Here is a 15,003-nt window from a genome sequence, read left to right as displayed (position 1 = left end):
TTTCTATTAATTTTAAAGTTGAAAAATAAGAAAAAATAAGATATACTAATAACGGCCCCCCAAATATATTTTATGAGTAAAAAAATCTTCTCTCCTAAACTAATATTGTTAAAAAACATGTGAGGGCGAGTCATTTAGCTTGTAATGAATCATGCAAAAATTCCCAGAATCGTTTTGAAAACGTGAGTTATATAATGTCATATTTAAATATTTTTACGCGTGACATTATTCAAACAGAACGCCGAAAATACCTAAACTTGTTCGTTATAAGTCATTCTCCATCCAAAAATCACTTAAAATGCATTAAAACGACATATATTCAGTACATATTCAGACTAATGCATTCAAGATATCAAAATCCAAAACAAGTGCAATCAGAAGGCCAAATCCGACAATAAGAACCGAGCACATAAACACAAAGCATAAACTCTTTAAATTCCACCAACTCAAGTGACATTACAAAATCTAACATTAAAGGATCCAAGTAAAAAGTTCAGAAAACAGGTAATCAACTGAAACAAAACTCCTTCCAGAACAGATGACGATTCTAGTGGCTCGTTAAAGGGTAAAAGTTCTCTATTTCTTTTCTTCCTTTTCGGCCTCAGCTGCCTTCTTAAGCCTGGCACCAACATGGCGTTTGTTCATCCTCTCCACACGGAGTTTGTCATATGCCTTGAATGACTTCAACTCATCGGTAACCTTCACAAGCTCAACTGTAGGCTTCTCGCGTGCAATTGGAAGGTAGGGGGCGTGGAGCTGGGTGGCATTGGCAAGCTCCTCTGCAGGAGAATCGCCGGCCTGTAACCAAAATAAAAAATACACACATGTAGATAAGATACCATGCACACAGAAAAACAGCTTTCAATTAATCTACATCAACCACTTAACATCACCTTGAACTGCTTAGCGCGTCTTGGGAAGACCACTAATTTGGCCTTGTATGTCTTCAGGCGCTGCACATTAGCTTGAAGTCCCTCAAGAGAACGGTTCTTCCTGCGATGATCAACTGAAATTCCAATGGTTGGTGCAAGTTTCTTTGGAATCCCAGCAGACTGATAAGCAAGAAAGGTAAACAACTTGTTAAAACCATCATATAAAAATGCATTCGTTGAAATCTTAAGCAAAATAAACCAACATAAAGTTAACTTGCGAATGCCTATTTTTAGACCATATTTATAGCATGCATTCTTGAATAATCCAATGGAACTGAAATGTTTAAAAAGGAACAATATGTAATTCATATACTCAAATAATACCTTTTGTATTTAACTTGAAAAAAAAAAAACTAATGTAAGGGAAGTGATCTCCATACACCTTCTCCTAAGCTCGCCTATCAATTTCTAGCCATTGGATTGAATAAACCAAAGAAAATCATTCCCCTAATGTAATACACGCCAGATATGTTTAAACTTCTGGTTTTCATAATTGACACGGGGAAAAAACAAAAGAACGAAATGAAGCAGTTCACGTTAAGACATGCATACCAAAATCAACACAGGCATATTATAAGCAATATATCAGCTACCCATAAGAAATAACACTAGTTCCACAAAGTTATAGCATTGTCGTAAAATCAACCGACTGACCTTCAACTCCTCTAGAGTAAAGCCCCTGCCAGCCCTCACTTTCATGTTATACTTCAATGTCTGTCCATGAACAATGGGACGGAGCGGACCAGTGGTTGGACGGGGGAAGATCTTCACAGCCTTCTTCTGTCGGGCTGATGAAATTTTAGAACACTCAAAGTCAGTCATACAACAAATTACAGTTCACAAAGTTCAGCAGACTCGACTTTCGTGTCATACTTGACACAAATATACTGCCTCTCACCAGTTCTTCTGCGGGTCTTCCTAGCAGGTTGGTTGAACCAGGTCTTGACATAGTTCTGCCAATGCTTCCTGAAGTGAGAGCTCGGGATAACGTTGTTGTGCTTCACCATGGCTTACCTATAACGCAATCGAATCGCATAATTCAGAAACAACATCCATGGGAACAGAATACGTAATTTTCATTTTTCAACTTCACCAAGAAATCCAAATGCACAATTTACGCAAAAAGCTCAGAATATTAAAAAAAAAAAAACAAAACAAAACTTTCAGAAAATGTAATACATTTTCCAGCAGAAGCAGATTCCAACATAAAATTGTTTTCCAGTTCAATCAATATATTGATAAGAACTCAGTGACCTAACCGATACAAAACCAAAATTAAGGAAAATACACAAGATTGCAGAAACAATAAACCCTAAATATTTGCAAATTAAAACACCTGGATCTTCGTATGGAGACCCAAAAACACATCGAAACGAAAATAACACTGAATCGAGACAGAAATAGTGATAGATTTCTACAGAAAGATAGATAGGGAAAGAGAAAGTAGAGGGAGAACCTGATGAAATCGCCGGATGTTCTTCTTTCTCGCTCTCACGCGGCAGTAAGAAGGACTGGTGTGCTAGGGTTTTTGGATTTTATAAAGATGGCAATGAGTCTTTTCGGGTCATGGGCCAGGCTTCGATTCTCATGACAGTTTAAATTGCAGTTGATTAAGGCCCATGAAGGCCCAATACACAAAGATGGTCCAAAACATATACTGCGTTTGTTTTTGCTGTACAGTGAAATTTTCAAGTGCTCACATTGTGAAATGCAATTCAAGTGATGGAAAATGAAATACACACTCTTTCAACTTTATACACACACGATGTTTAATTCAAGGTTCTAAAAGACATTAGAGCTAATCGGACAGTGTGCTGGAGCCTAGCGCCTGGAAAATGAAATACACACTCTCTTTCAACTTTATACACACACGATGTTTAATACTTTAATTATTTTTGTTGATTCTAGAGACTTGGCGCAAAACATTAGAGTTAAGGAGGACTTAGCGCAAAACTGAACACAATGATGTTCTAAAATTTATACAGCCGACGCCACTTAGAGCAAGTCCACCGGAGTGGAATTTGCCCAGCACAAAGTACAAAAATCAGGCTGGGAGCCTGTCAATCCACTCCAGCCGACCCTTTTGCCTAGGACGCAGCCCAAGCTGGTCTCTAGGCTAGCCCAAATTTGACTGAGCAAGAAGCCGACCTATTTGGCTGGCGCGTGCACGACAATCGCGCGTGGCCGCGAGTAGGCGACAAGGTTGCAGAGGGCTGTTAGCCCACTTGTGCTCCAGAGCCCCATTAGTGACGTGGCATGCTCATAGCCGTCGGATTTCCAACAGCTAGTTATTCTAGACCGTTGGATTTCCAACGGTAAAAAAAAATTAAATTTTACTTTTAAATTGGACCGTTCGATCACAGATCAACGGTGCATGTTTTTTACCCCAAAAAATTAAGAATTTCACTTTTAAAAAATACAGAAATTTTTTAATAAATTTAGATATTATTATTATTATTTTATTTTTTATAAATTCAGAAATTAAAAATAAAATTATTATTTTATAATAAATAATAATAATATTTTAATAAAATAGACTAGGCTATTTTTTGTTAGGGGTGAAAATGCTTTGGCGTATTACGCAGGAGTCTATTACTGTTTATTTGAGTGAATAAATACACTGGATGCTGGCACAAAATCTTTAAGGTGGACTTGCTCTTAATGAGATAGAGTTTAGTGGTCAAGGACCACGGGTCAAATTTTCATTTTCTTCTTTTACTTTTATTTTTTATTTTTAAATTTATCGGAGGTCTGTTCCCAAGTAATAGGTTTGCCGAGTCCTCACTGCTCACCGTCACTGCACAAATAGGCTGCAAATTCGCCGCCCGAAACCGCGCCTTCCTTTCTTCACACCGACGACATGGCGCAGACGAAGCGAAAATCCAGGGACGGTGGCGGCGGAGACAAGGCAAAGGGAAAGAGAGGCAAGCCCGGCGGCAAGAAGCAGAAAGGCGCCGATGCAAGAGATAGAAAAGGCCCTCGTTTGCCCAACGTTCTCCGAAAGGAGGTCGAACGCTTAAACCCTATCGAAGATGAAGAGATTGATTCCGATGAGGCGGAGGTTTATGGCCGGGACTTTTACGAGTACGAAGAGGAGCTACCGGAGGAGGAGAAAAGGAAGAACCGCCGGTTCGACCCGGTCGAGAACCTCGAGTACCAGCTTCCTGAAGAATTTGAGGTTCGCTACTATTGGATTACAATGTCTCATTCGTGTATTTGTGTGTTTTTGTAATATTTTGCTTTGTAGTGATTGTTCTTGATTTGCATAGTACCATGAATTTGTGCTATTTTCTCTTGAATTTCTGTTATCAATACTATCTGTATTTATAATTTTACGACAGGATGAAAATGTGTTCTTCGAAGACGAGGATGTATCTTACTTTGCAGAGCTTGGTCTTGCGTTGTATAATAACAAGAATTTGAGCTCGGTTTTCTCGAATTTCTGTCATTGATACTGTCTGTATTCATTGTAGGATGAAAATGTGTCATCTGATGATGATGACAATGACATGGGGGACGCTGGAGAGGGTGGGGGTGAAGATGATGATGATGATGATGATGGAAGGCAAGGAATCACACGAATTCTGGCTTTTGAAGGTAAGACAATGCTTATACTTTACAGCCAAATTTACATTGTGTTTATGGTTTATAACTAAATGGATGCAATTTCGAAGACGGTATTTGTTTAAAATCTTCGATTATGCATTCAGAGTTAACTACCCATGACTTGAGGATATTTGTTAGTGACTTGACTGCCTGTGAATATAATGTCTTTGTCAGGGAAGAGGAAGAGGAATACCAATGTTGTTGTATCAGAGGCATATCCCGAGTCTGAGTATAACCCTACTCGTGATACTTTGGATGGTGAAGGGCCCGTTAGTATTGAAGACCTTCTGAATCCTCTCCACGGAAAATCTGGTTATAGCAAACTGAGAAAGAGAATACATCATCTTGAAAAGAAATCCGTTCCTACTCCAGCTCCGCTTCCAAAAGCAGACCAAGAGAAATTGGAGAGGATGGCAGCACATGAAAAATCAAAGGAAGAACTGCGAAAGTGGGAACCAATCATTAAGAGGAACAGGGAGGCGCCTACCATATATTTTGATGATGATATGGATTTACGATCTTCAAGGGCATCTGATTTCAAACCTAGAACCGAATTTGAGAAGAAAATTGCTTCATTAGTTTATGATGAGCAGGTTAAAGATGCTCACCTAAAGGACGGTTCAAGGCTTCTTGAATTAAATAAGGTATGTATCTCACAGGCGAGTACGCTTGATTGAATTTATTGTTTTATAAGATAATTTTTGGAAACTTAGTGTCACCTATTGTTTTCACAGTTGCTAATTCATCTGGCAACTGTTGACTTGACACTAAAGCTCTATGAGATGATTTAAATGAGATTGTGATAGTTGATAAAACCTTCATGTTAACTTGATCGGTAACGAAGTGGCACCTTGTTCGTCCTAGATTATAACTACGATTGGTGTTAATTTACTTTTCAGCTTTTTGTATCCTCTGTATGGTTGTCCATAATTTCTCATGTTTATGTGACTATTTTTTACTTTTTGGTCTTTTACGATCTCTATTGAAAATGAACTAGTCTCTGCTTGCACCAACCTAAATATAAATTCCTTGAACGTGTCTTGTTCTTGTTTGCTTGGCAGGTATCTGCTGAAGATGAAAGAGACCGCCATAATCGAATGGCCAAAATGCGCAGCCTTCTCTTCCGTCATGAAATGAAGTCAAAGCACATAAAAAAGATCAAATCCAAAACTTATCATCGTTTGTTAAAGAAGGATAGATTGAAAGCAACATCTGCACAAGGTCAAATGGATCCAGACGCTGCTAAAGAACTTGCAATGAAGCAAGAGTATGAACGAGCAAAGGTGGTTGCTTTTTCCCCATGTATAGGTGGTAGATTATTTGTATTGTGTCTTTAATGAATTACTTCCTCAAGAAACATGTTTGATTATTGAAGCAACAAGGCATGTGTTAACTTTTTGGCCCTTTTCAACTTGTTCCAGGAAAGAATGACTCTGAGGCATAAAGGTACCTCCAAGTGGACAAAGCGCATCAAAGAGCGTGGTATAGATGTCCAAGATGAAGGTACTCGGGCTGCTATAGCTGAACAGCAGCACCTGCATGCTCAGCTGACAAGAAAAATGAATTCAATGAAAGATGGTAGCAGCAGCAGCAGCAGTGATGACAGTAGTGATGAGGATGATATAGAAGTATATTCACCTGGTTCAGGCCATGCTAGGGCAGCGAAGTTGTTAGAAAAAGCAAAGGAGAAGACACGTAATGTGCTAAAAGATGATGATGAAGATGAAGTGCCTAACTCAGGAGTGCTTTCATTACCTTTCATGGTAAAGCTTTGGATTTTCTTACTAGTTTCAGAATATTAAAAAATCTAGTAGCAATTTACAACTACCACAGAACAAAGGCCTGTTAGTTGGATGCTTTTATGTGTGTAAATTAAAATATCTTCCTGGTTTGTTTTGACATAGGTGCGTGGATTGAAAAAAAGGAATGAGGCAGCTGCTGAAGAAGCTAAACTTGCTCTTGAAGAGTACGAATCATGGTCAAACCCGTTGGAGGATTCAAGTGGGGCAGATAATCTGAATGTGGGCCCTCCAAGTGGTAGAATGGTCTTCAATGGATCTAAAAAGAAGGCTCCAGAATCAAGTAATAAGACCAAAACAGACAATAAAATGAGAACAGATAATTATTATGCTAACAGTGATAGTGAAGATGACTTGGAGCCTGAAGAAAATGTTGATGTCGAGAATGACAGAAGTAGTGATTTTCACAAGGATGTCAACATTAGTTCTGCGTTACTTCATGAAGATTCTCAAAATCATAAAGATTCTCTTTTCAAGGTAATGAGGCTTCTTAATTTTGCCTGTCCTTGAACACCCCTCTTTTCATCCATGAGCATGAAATCTGCTATGTTGTGTTGTTTACAACAGAACTTCAGTGATATTGTTCAAGAGCCAGGTCCAAGGACAACACATGAGGTTTCTATTTTTGCTTCAGGCTCATGGAAAAAGGTTAGTGTCTTTCATTGATGAATATGCGCACTTCCCCCTAACTCCCCTCCCCCACCACCCCCCTGGGGGCTTTTTGGTAATTACCAGTATTTGTGTGATGTATTCAGATAAAAAGTAGCAATAGTGCGGATGCAAATGGTAAAAAGTCTACTCGTCCCGTGGAATCAGTTGAGCGCAATCAAAATTTGCAAGTATGACTTTGCATTTATAAAATTTAGATATCCTACATTTATGGTTGATTGCCCTGCTTAAACTCTTTAAACACGTTCCTATTACAGGAACCTGTGGAGGATTTGGATGAGGATAGTGATGCAGATAGCGAGGGGCAGATGGTAGATGGCATTCTTTCTTCAAATCCAAAAAATGAATACAGCCTTCCTTCTCAAGTTGAGCTAATTCGTCAAGCGTTTGCGGCGGATTATGTGGAGGATGAATTTGAGAAGGAGAAACAGGAAGTTCTGAATGAGGAAAATCCTGAACCTGAAAAGCCTACTTTACTCCCTGGCTGGGGTCAGTGGACTCATGTACAGAAAAAGAAAGGCTTACCTTCTTGGATGCAAAAAGAACACGAAGATGCCAAGAAGAAGAGAGAAGAAACCCTTAAAAAGAGGAAGGATGCACATCTTAAACGTGTTATTATCTCTGAAAAGTTGGATAAAAAGGTTCGGAGTTTTTCCTAGCAGCATTCACTTTTCATTATATTGGTGATATCCCATAGAAATTAATGTTTGAATTCACAGGAAACATTGAATAATAGGAATTAGTAGACAGAGAGCAATGGTTAATGGTTGAGTGTCTGCGATTCTGCTTGTTTTTGGTGCTTAACTGGTTGTTTGTATTTGAATTTGACAGGCGGAGAAACTTTTTACAAAAACATTACCTTACCCTTTCACATCCAAAGAAGTTTTTGAACAGAGCATTCGCATGCCCCTGGGTCCTGAATTCAACCCTGCAAGTGCGGTTGGAGCTCTTAATCGGCCTGAAGTAAGTGCCTCGCTACAGTTCTTCTGGAGATCGACAATTATTGTAGTGAATTGTAACTCTTTTACATCTTTTACTATTCCATAAGGATATCCTTGAGGTTGCATCCAATGATGAAGTTATGCAATGCCACATTTCATCTGTCTTTTGTTTCCTTAAGCCCGTTGTTGGATGCTATGACGATTCTCATTCCTTACCTTAAATGCAATTGTGTGCAGGTGATGAAGAGACCTGGTGTGATTATAAGACCGGTCGAGTTTGAGGAGATGAATCCTCAAGGAAAAGTAGAGGATCACAAACAGATTGGAAAGAAACAGAAAAAGAGGAATCAGAGTAATAAGAGTAATAAGAGTAAAAGCGGCAGCGACAAAATTGTGACAAAGGTGAAGACTAAGCTCAAGAGTTGAATAATGCAAAACTATTTTCGGGTACATTTTTTTTTCCAGTTCCATTCTTTCCATGGCGTAAGCGTCATCAATTTTCTATGTCGTGGAAGATGAAAGAATGAGAAGAGAAGCCAGATTGAGCAGGGAAACTTAAAGCTATACGTGCCGGTTGAAATTTAGTTGCCATAATTTTTGTATCTTTTATTCTTGGGAACTTTAACGAAAAATTCTTGGTACTATTCACTTTAACGAAAAACCATATTTTTACACTAAAAAGTCAATTCTGTTACTATTCATTTTACCATTTATTTTGTCCTTATCATTAAAACTCAAAGTTTTCAAGTCATTTTTATTAGTTTTTATTTTATTCTTTTCATTTCTCCTGTGATGTAAACAGTATGTTGTTCTTGTTTAAGTTAAAACACGTTAGTCGTTGTAGCTTGCTACCCCTGTGGGTTGGGTTGGGGTGCCCTTGTGACTTGACTGCCGCTACAAGAAGAAGGATTTGGATCCTCTCCAAGACAACTAGTCGGGATCCTTCGTGGACCGAACAGGGTCATCGATAATTGACTACGGGGGAGGAGCACTTTACTTTAAGGCGTGCCCGGCATTACCAGCATCTAGTCTTTAGACAAGCTATTATTAGAGCCGGCGTATGAGGCGCAAAAGGACAGATGGCATTACCAATAACCGGACATGGTCGACTGAACCGTGGCACGGAGGAGGCGTCGACTGATCAGTGATCAGTGTTACAAACAAGGGGCCTTATAAAAATTATAATGATCGTAGCCGTAGGATAAAAATCTAACGGTTCACGAACACTGGTCAGGAGGATCTCGACCAGTTGCCTCGGAGAGGATCCAAATCCTGAGAAGAAAAAATAAAGGGAGTTTTAACGAAATACTTTTGGTACTGTTCACTTTTAATGAAAAACCACATTTTTACCTTTCATTGGTACTATTCACTACATGTTTATTTGTTATTTTTCATTAAAACTAAAGTTTTTATGAACTTTTCGTTAGTTTTTTTTTTTAATAAATCCATCACTTGTATCTTTCTCCGTATAAGCAATCGGTTAGTTTTTACATGTTTTCATTAATTTATTTTTCTTGAATTCAAATTTGAAGTAAATGGTTGGTCAGGGAAGTGTGTTTTCGTTACCAAGTTCAAATCTTTCTTTGTAAATCGATTTAATAAAAAATATGTAAACTACATATTAATAAAATATTATTTGTCAACCAAAAACTAATAAAGTTACTACTATACTCTTTAATACAAAAATGAAAGAATATATTAGATAAAAAAAACAAGAAAATTAAAGTATTTTTGTACAAACAAATTTTTATTGTTTTTTTCTAAACCTCATAGCAATCACTTTATTACGCTCTCAACTCTTTCTCTCTCTTCTCTAACTGCCAACCCGTATTTAAAAATATAAAAAATATTTTCTCAACGCATAGAGTGTGTAACGTTTGTGCAAGGAGCCTTTTACCAAAATGGTAGAAAGGTGTTGAGCTTCACAAAGATTACACACTCTATCGTTTGACAAAAAAAAATATATCGTTTGACAAAAAAAAAATGTTATCTTTGCTAGTTAATTTTAAAGAAAACAAATTTGGAAAGAAGTAAAAATTAAAATCCTAATAAACCCGCTTCAAATGGTTGAAAATCCAAAAGCCCTCCCCTCGTCTTTTCAATCAAGTAAAATACGGCCAGTTCCCACAAACCCGCCAAACTAGCCGGCGAACGGCGCCGTTTCATACGTCTCCATCTTCCCGCTGCCCAGTGTCCGAGTCCAGCCACCAATCACTCAATTCGAATTCACAGAGGAAGCAGAAGCAACAATGCTGCACGAGTTGCTCCTCGCGCTGCTGGGCTACACCGGCGATCTGATAATCGACGACAGAGAGCACTCCAAGTCGCTTGGAATCGACGCTCCGATTTCCTCCTCGCCGACTTTCAAGCTCGCTTCCGACATCTCTTTCATCCAACCCAGCGAAAGGTACATACACCCCCAAATATATTTCACCTGAACCCCTCCAACTTTCCCATATTCCAATTTCACACCCATCATTTTCTGCTTCACTTTTTGCAGGGATCTCATAGAGAAGATCATCACATTAGGGTTTTACTACAGGGAGCTCGACCGCTTCTCCGTCAGGTGCCGGAATTTGAGCTGGATTAGGTCTGCAAATGCCAGTCCTGAGGCGTCCGATACCGAAAAGCCTAGCGTTTACCGGAGGGCCATTGCCAATGGCATTGTGGAGATACTGTCTGTTTATCGGTCCGCCGTGCTCCACATTGAGCAGAAACTGTTGGCGGACTCCGTCCCCATACTGGCAACCGTCACTCAAGGACTCAACAAGGTTGAATTTTTGAATTTGTATGCTGCTACATTGTTTGTTGATGGCAATATTTGTTTGTGTTTTCTTATGATCAATTGGGTTTTGTTAGTTTTTTGTGCTTTTGCCGCCGTTGTATGAGCTCGTTCTGGAGATTGAGCGGGATGACATTCGCGGTGGTCAGCTTCTTAACCTTTTGCACAAAAGATGCCATTGTGGGGTTCCCGAGTTGCAGACGTGCATTCAAAGGTATATGCCTCCTTGAGAATAACTGTCAGTAACTGTTTTTTGTGTCTTAGTGGAAAATGGATCGTTAGCTGATCAATTATTGATGCGTTTATTTCTCTGTGTTGGTAGCGTAGGCTTCTTTGGCATGCACATCAGGTCATGTACAACCAGCTTGCAGCGTGGGTGGTGTACGGGATTCTTCAAGATCAGCATGGCGAGTTTTTCATTAGGAGGTAGAGACTGAAGATACTCCTTTGTTAGAAACTTAGCTTTGACCGTATTTGTGGAACTTCCACAATATGTACAATGCTTTTTGTCTTCCCTTATAATATTTCCTTCCATTTTTGAGTTACACACAACTTCAAATGGTCTATATGGCCGGTTGTATCACTTTTCAGGCAGGAAGATAAGGATGTAGGGCATGGCTCATCACATCCTGACATATCTGAAAAGTTGGCACGGATGTCAACGGAAGATACATCTTTAACAGATTGGCACTTGGGATTTCATATTTATCTGGTATAGCTTTACTGCATTTATACAATATACATGCATGGCGGAACTGATGTTTTATTCCTATTCCCCCTTTAGCAAGGACTTCAATTTTTGTTACTACTGCCTCAAAGAGAAACCGAAGTGTGGAACTATATTACTTACATGTTGCTTTGTCTTACCTTTTCTCTTTGTAGGATATGCTGCCCGAGTATATCCATATGCGTGTTGCAGAATCAATTTTATTTTCTGGGAAAGCCATCAGGGTTCTTCGCAATCCTAGCCATGCCTTTCGGTTCCAGGACATTGTATATCCTCAACAGGTGGCTAAAGGCTCTCAGAAAGTTCAAGGATTTTCAGGACGATTTCCTTTCCTCAAAGACCCTTTTGAGGATAAAGAATTGATTGGAGAAGAATTGCTTCCACAGTCTGAGGCTGATAAGATTGAAACTATGCTTCTGGAACTAAAGGTTTTCTGTTTGTATCTTTATTTCGTATGCTTGCTAACTCTATCATGTCACCGCTTATGTGAAATAGGGTGTATGAGATGTAATTGACAATCTTTATATTTGTGTCCTTATGTAAGATATATCTCTCTTACTACAAATTTCAATTATGGGTAAATTTATTTGTTCATTATGTGCAGGAATCATCTGAGTTTCACAAAAGATCTTTTGAATGTGCTGTTGATTCAATTAGGGCTATTGCTGCCAGTCATCTTTGGCAGGTGCTGAATGTGAAAATTTTGGTCCTACCATGTCGTAGAACAAAAAAATTAATGTATTCCTTCAATTTCTGCACTGGGTACGACCTTTTTTATTCCTTCAATTTCTGCAGCTTGTGGTTGTACGCGCTGACTTAAATGGCCATCTGAAGGCATTGAAAGACTATTTTCTTTTAGCAAAAGGAGATTTCTTTCAGGTAAGGATGGAGTATATGTAAAGATTGCTGACTTCTATGTTTTAAGTACCGAGTTCAAATTTTATTTTGGCACGGGTGATGATGTATTCCTTCCCTGAACATATAAACGAAAATGGAAATTGCTATTTCTGATAATTCTTGTGAACACGTAGAGTGTTTCCTAATTAGACATGATTCATTATGCCAGTGCTTTCTTGAAGAGAGTCGCCAGTTGATGCGCTTACCTCCTCGCCAGTCAACTGCGGAGGCTGACCTTATGGTCCCATTTCAGCTGGTAAGATTACTATGAAATTGTGAGGTATTAATTGCGTTAACTTGGCTCATTTTCAAATGAATTCTAGTCATTTGAATCAACTTATTTGGCTCTACTTCCAATGCAGGCTGCAATTAAGACTATATGTGAGGAAGACAAGTATTTCTCAAGAGTATCCTTGAGGTTAGACTCCATATTTGATTGTTCTAGCGTCTGAATGAAATAAATTTTGATCGCATAGCCATTTTTTTACCAGTCATTTCACTTTGAGGTTTCATAAAAGGTGTTTAGTCAGTTAACTGTCTGTATCTGCTAGGATGCCTTCATTTGGAATGACAGTAAGATCCTCCCAAGGAGATTTACCAAAGGCAGATGGGAATTCAGGCCCAAGTGCTTCCTCAGAAATCTCTCTTGACGGTTGGGATGGAATTGCTCTTGAATACTCTGTTGATTGGCCCTTACAGTTGTTCTTTACTCCGGATGTGCTCTCTAAGTAAGACTCTACTGCTAGTGCTACCTGTGGATGCCATTATTTCTTCCGTATTCTTTTAGTTTCAATATTGTTGGGGAACAGTCCTTAAAACTTTACAATAGTTTTCTATTCGCTGAAATATTTTATTATTATCTGAACTATTGAACTTCTTATATGTGCATGCATGCTAACAGCGAATGTATCCCAGGTACTGCAGGGTCTTCCAATATCTACTGAGGCTTAAGCGTACACAAATGGAATTGGAGAAATCATGGGCCTCTGTGATGCAACAAGATCACACAGATTTTGCCAAACATCGGAATGATCATGAAAAGTGCTCAGTATCTCAGCAGCGAAGGCAGCGATCTAGACCAATGTGGCGTATTAGAGAGCACATGGCCTTCTTGATTAGAAATCTTCAATTTTATATACAGGTTATGGTTTATTCCATATAACTTTCGCTTCCGGATACTCATAATTGTTTGGTTGCACACAAACCATGCAGAGGAAAAGTGCTTCGTACTTTCTTCACTCTTGTTATTCTTGCCTTACATGTTAACTGAAGTAGAAAACAAAGCAGTATAGAACAGAATCAGTGCAGAACCTTAAAAGTATTTTCTGTTTTTCAGGTGGATGTCATAGAATCCCAATGGAATGTATTGCAAGAGCATATCCAAGACTCTCACGACTTTACTGGACTTGTGGCCGTCCATCAGGAGTAAGTCGAATAAATGATTTCGTCATTCCTGGTATGATTTCCCTAGTCATACTATGTCCATATTTTATATTAAAGCCTATGCTCACGGAATTCTTATATTTCATACAGGTATTTATCAGCTTTAATTTCACAATCTTTCTTGGACATTGGCTCCTTATCGAGGATTCTGGACAGCATAATGAAACTTTGCCTTCAGTTCTGCTGGAACATCGAGAACCAAGAAAGCAGTGCAAATACATCTGAATTGGAACACATTATAGAGGTTTGCGAAAATATTCTCTTGAAATTAATGTGAAGAATAATTTTCACATATTACTGCAACTATCCTGGGAATTGACTAACCCTGCATAAATTGATGGTTAGGTTACAAGTTCTGCTTTCACTAGACTCATTGTGTACCAAGGACACGGCTTTGAGCGTTATATGTATATGTGGACTTATATACAATTCGTCTTCTTATCCATTGTTCAGGAATTTAACAAGAAATCAAACTCCCTATACACGATCTTGCGCAGTAGTAGGCTTGTTGGGAGCCAGCGAGCCCCATTTCTGAGGCGGTTTCTGATGCGTCTCAACTTCAACTCCTTCTTTGAGGTAATCAATCCCATACCACGTCGCTCATCCTAGATTCTTCAATTTTCGCACCGCAGTTTCCTAACAGTTCATTCTTCCTCTTTCTCACAGGCAACAGCGAGAGGCGTGCTGAATGTTGTCAGACTGCGGCCTACACTTTCTGTCTTGAATCAACAGTAGCATCGTTTCTACTCAACTGCTTCAAAAGTGCCTCCTGCTAGTTTCTGCAGTTTCAATATTTTTTTGGGGGGAGGCCGGGTTGTAGGGTGTTCTGTTCAACTCCATGCTTGTTAACTTAGGAGTGAAAGACCGATGAACATGTCAGTTAACGATTCTGGTAAGGTCGGAGGTCTGGTTTCTTTGTGTTGTTTGCTTCTCGACTTAATGGAAAATGGAAATTAGGTTGGTGATTTTGATTGATGTGGCTTGGAATCTCGGCGCTATCAGTCCAACGTTGTTGCATGCAGTTTTCCAGTTCACAGTTATATTCTTCAGAATCGTTGTATATTCATGCGTGACCAACTTGTAAGAGAATGAATTTATTGGGTTGTAAACGAGTTTGTAACCGGTTCAGTTTGTGCATATTCTCCTAATTTCTTTCGTAGACGGAATTAAGAAATCGACTCCAACTTCCGTTGTACGCATGTAACAA

The 15,003-nt window shown here is 39.0% G+C and overlaps 3 protein-coding genes across 3 annotated transcripts; 2 read left to right on the top strand and 1 right to left on the bottom strand.

Annotated features, from left to right (window-relative positions):
• Positions 1-410: 410 nt before the first annotated feature.
• LOC126614800 (60S ribosomal protein L13-1-like) lies at positions 411-2,509 on the bottom strand. Its single transcript, XM_050282478.1, has 5 exons — positions 2,389-2,509; positions 1,831-1,946; positions 1,587-1,720; positions 894-1,052; positions 411-798 (listed from the first exon to the last, which is right to left on the bottom strand). Exons 2-5 carry the CDS (start codon positions 1,937-1,939, stop codon positions 577-579), a joined length of 624 nt encoding a protein of 207 aa, XP_050138435.1. The 5' UTR covers positions 1,940-1,946; positions 2,389-2,509; the 3' UTR covers positions 411-576.
• A 1,164-nt stretch (positions 2,510-3,673) lies between these two features.
• On the top strand, positions 3,674-8,656 carry LOC126614783 (uncharacterized protein C57A7.06-like). The gene is made up of 11 exons (XM_050282445.1): positions 3,674-4,110; positions 4,406-4,529; positions 4,713-5,182; positions 5,600-5,821; positions 5,960-6,301; positions 6,443-6,814; positions 6,905-6,985; positions 7,093-7,176; positions 7,264-7,647; positions 7,838-7,969; positions 8,185-8,656. The coding sequence occupies exons 1-11, from the start codon at positions 3,793-3,795 to the stop codon at positions 8,371-8,373; spliced, it is 2,718 nt and encodes a 905-aa protein (XP_050138402.1). The 5' UTR covers positions 3,674-3,792; the 3' UTR covers positions 8,374-8,656.
• A 1,363-nt stretch (positions 8,657-10,019) lies between these two features.
• Positions 10,020-14,924, top strand: LOC126614785 (gamma-tubulin complex component 4 homolog). Its single transcript, XM_050282447.1, has 16 exons — positions 10,020-10,354; positions 10,448-10,718; positions 10,807-10,943; positions 11,057-11,155; positions 11,321-11,441; positions 11,612-11,884; positions 12,061-12,141; positions 12,252-12,335; positions 12,523-12,609; positions 12,716-12,771; positions 12,905-13,081; positions 13,269-13,494; positions 13,690-13,778; positions 13,887-14,040; positions 14,250-14,372; positions 14,463-14,924. Exons 1-16 carry the CDS (start codon positions 10,197-10,199, stop codon positions 14,529-14,531), a joined length of 2,205 nt encoding a protein of 734 aa, XP_050138404.1. The 5' UTR covers positions 10,020-10,196; the 3' UTR covers positions 14,532-14,924.
• The last annotated feature ends 79 nt before the right edge of the window (positions 14,925-15,003 follow it).

This window comes from Malus sylvestris, chromosome 3, assembly GCF_916048215.2.
Source record: "Malus sylvestris chromosome 3, drMalSylv7.2, whole genome shotgun sequence".
Lineage (NCBI taxonomy): Eukaryota > Viridiplantae > Streptophyta > Magnoliopsida > Rosales > Rosaceae > Malus > Malus sylvestris.
Note: the sequence above shows the minus strand (reverse complement) of the source record. Positions and strands in the feature narration are given on the sequence as shown.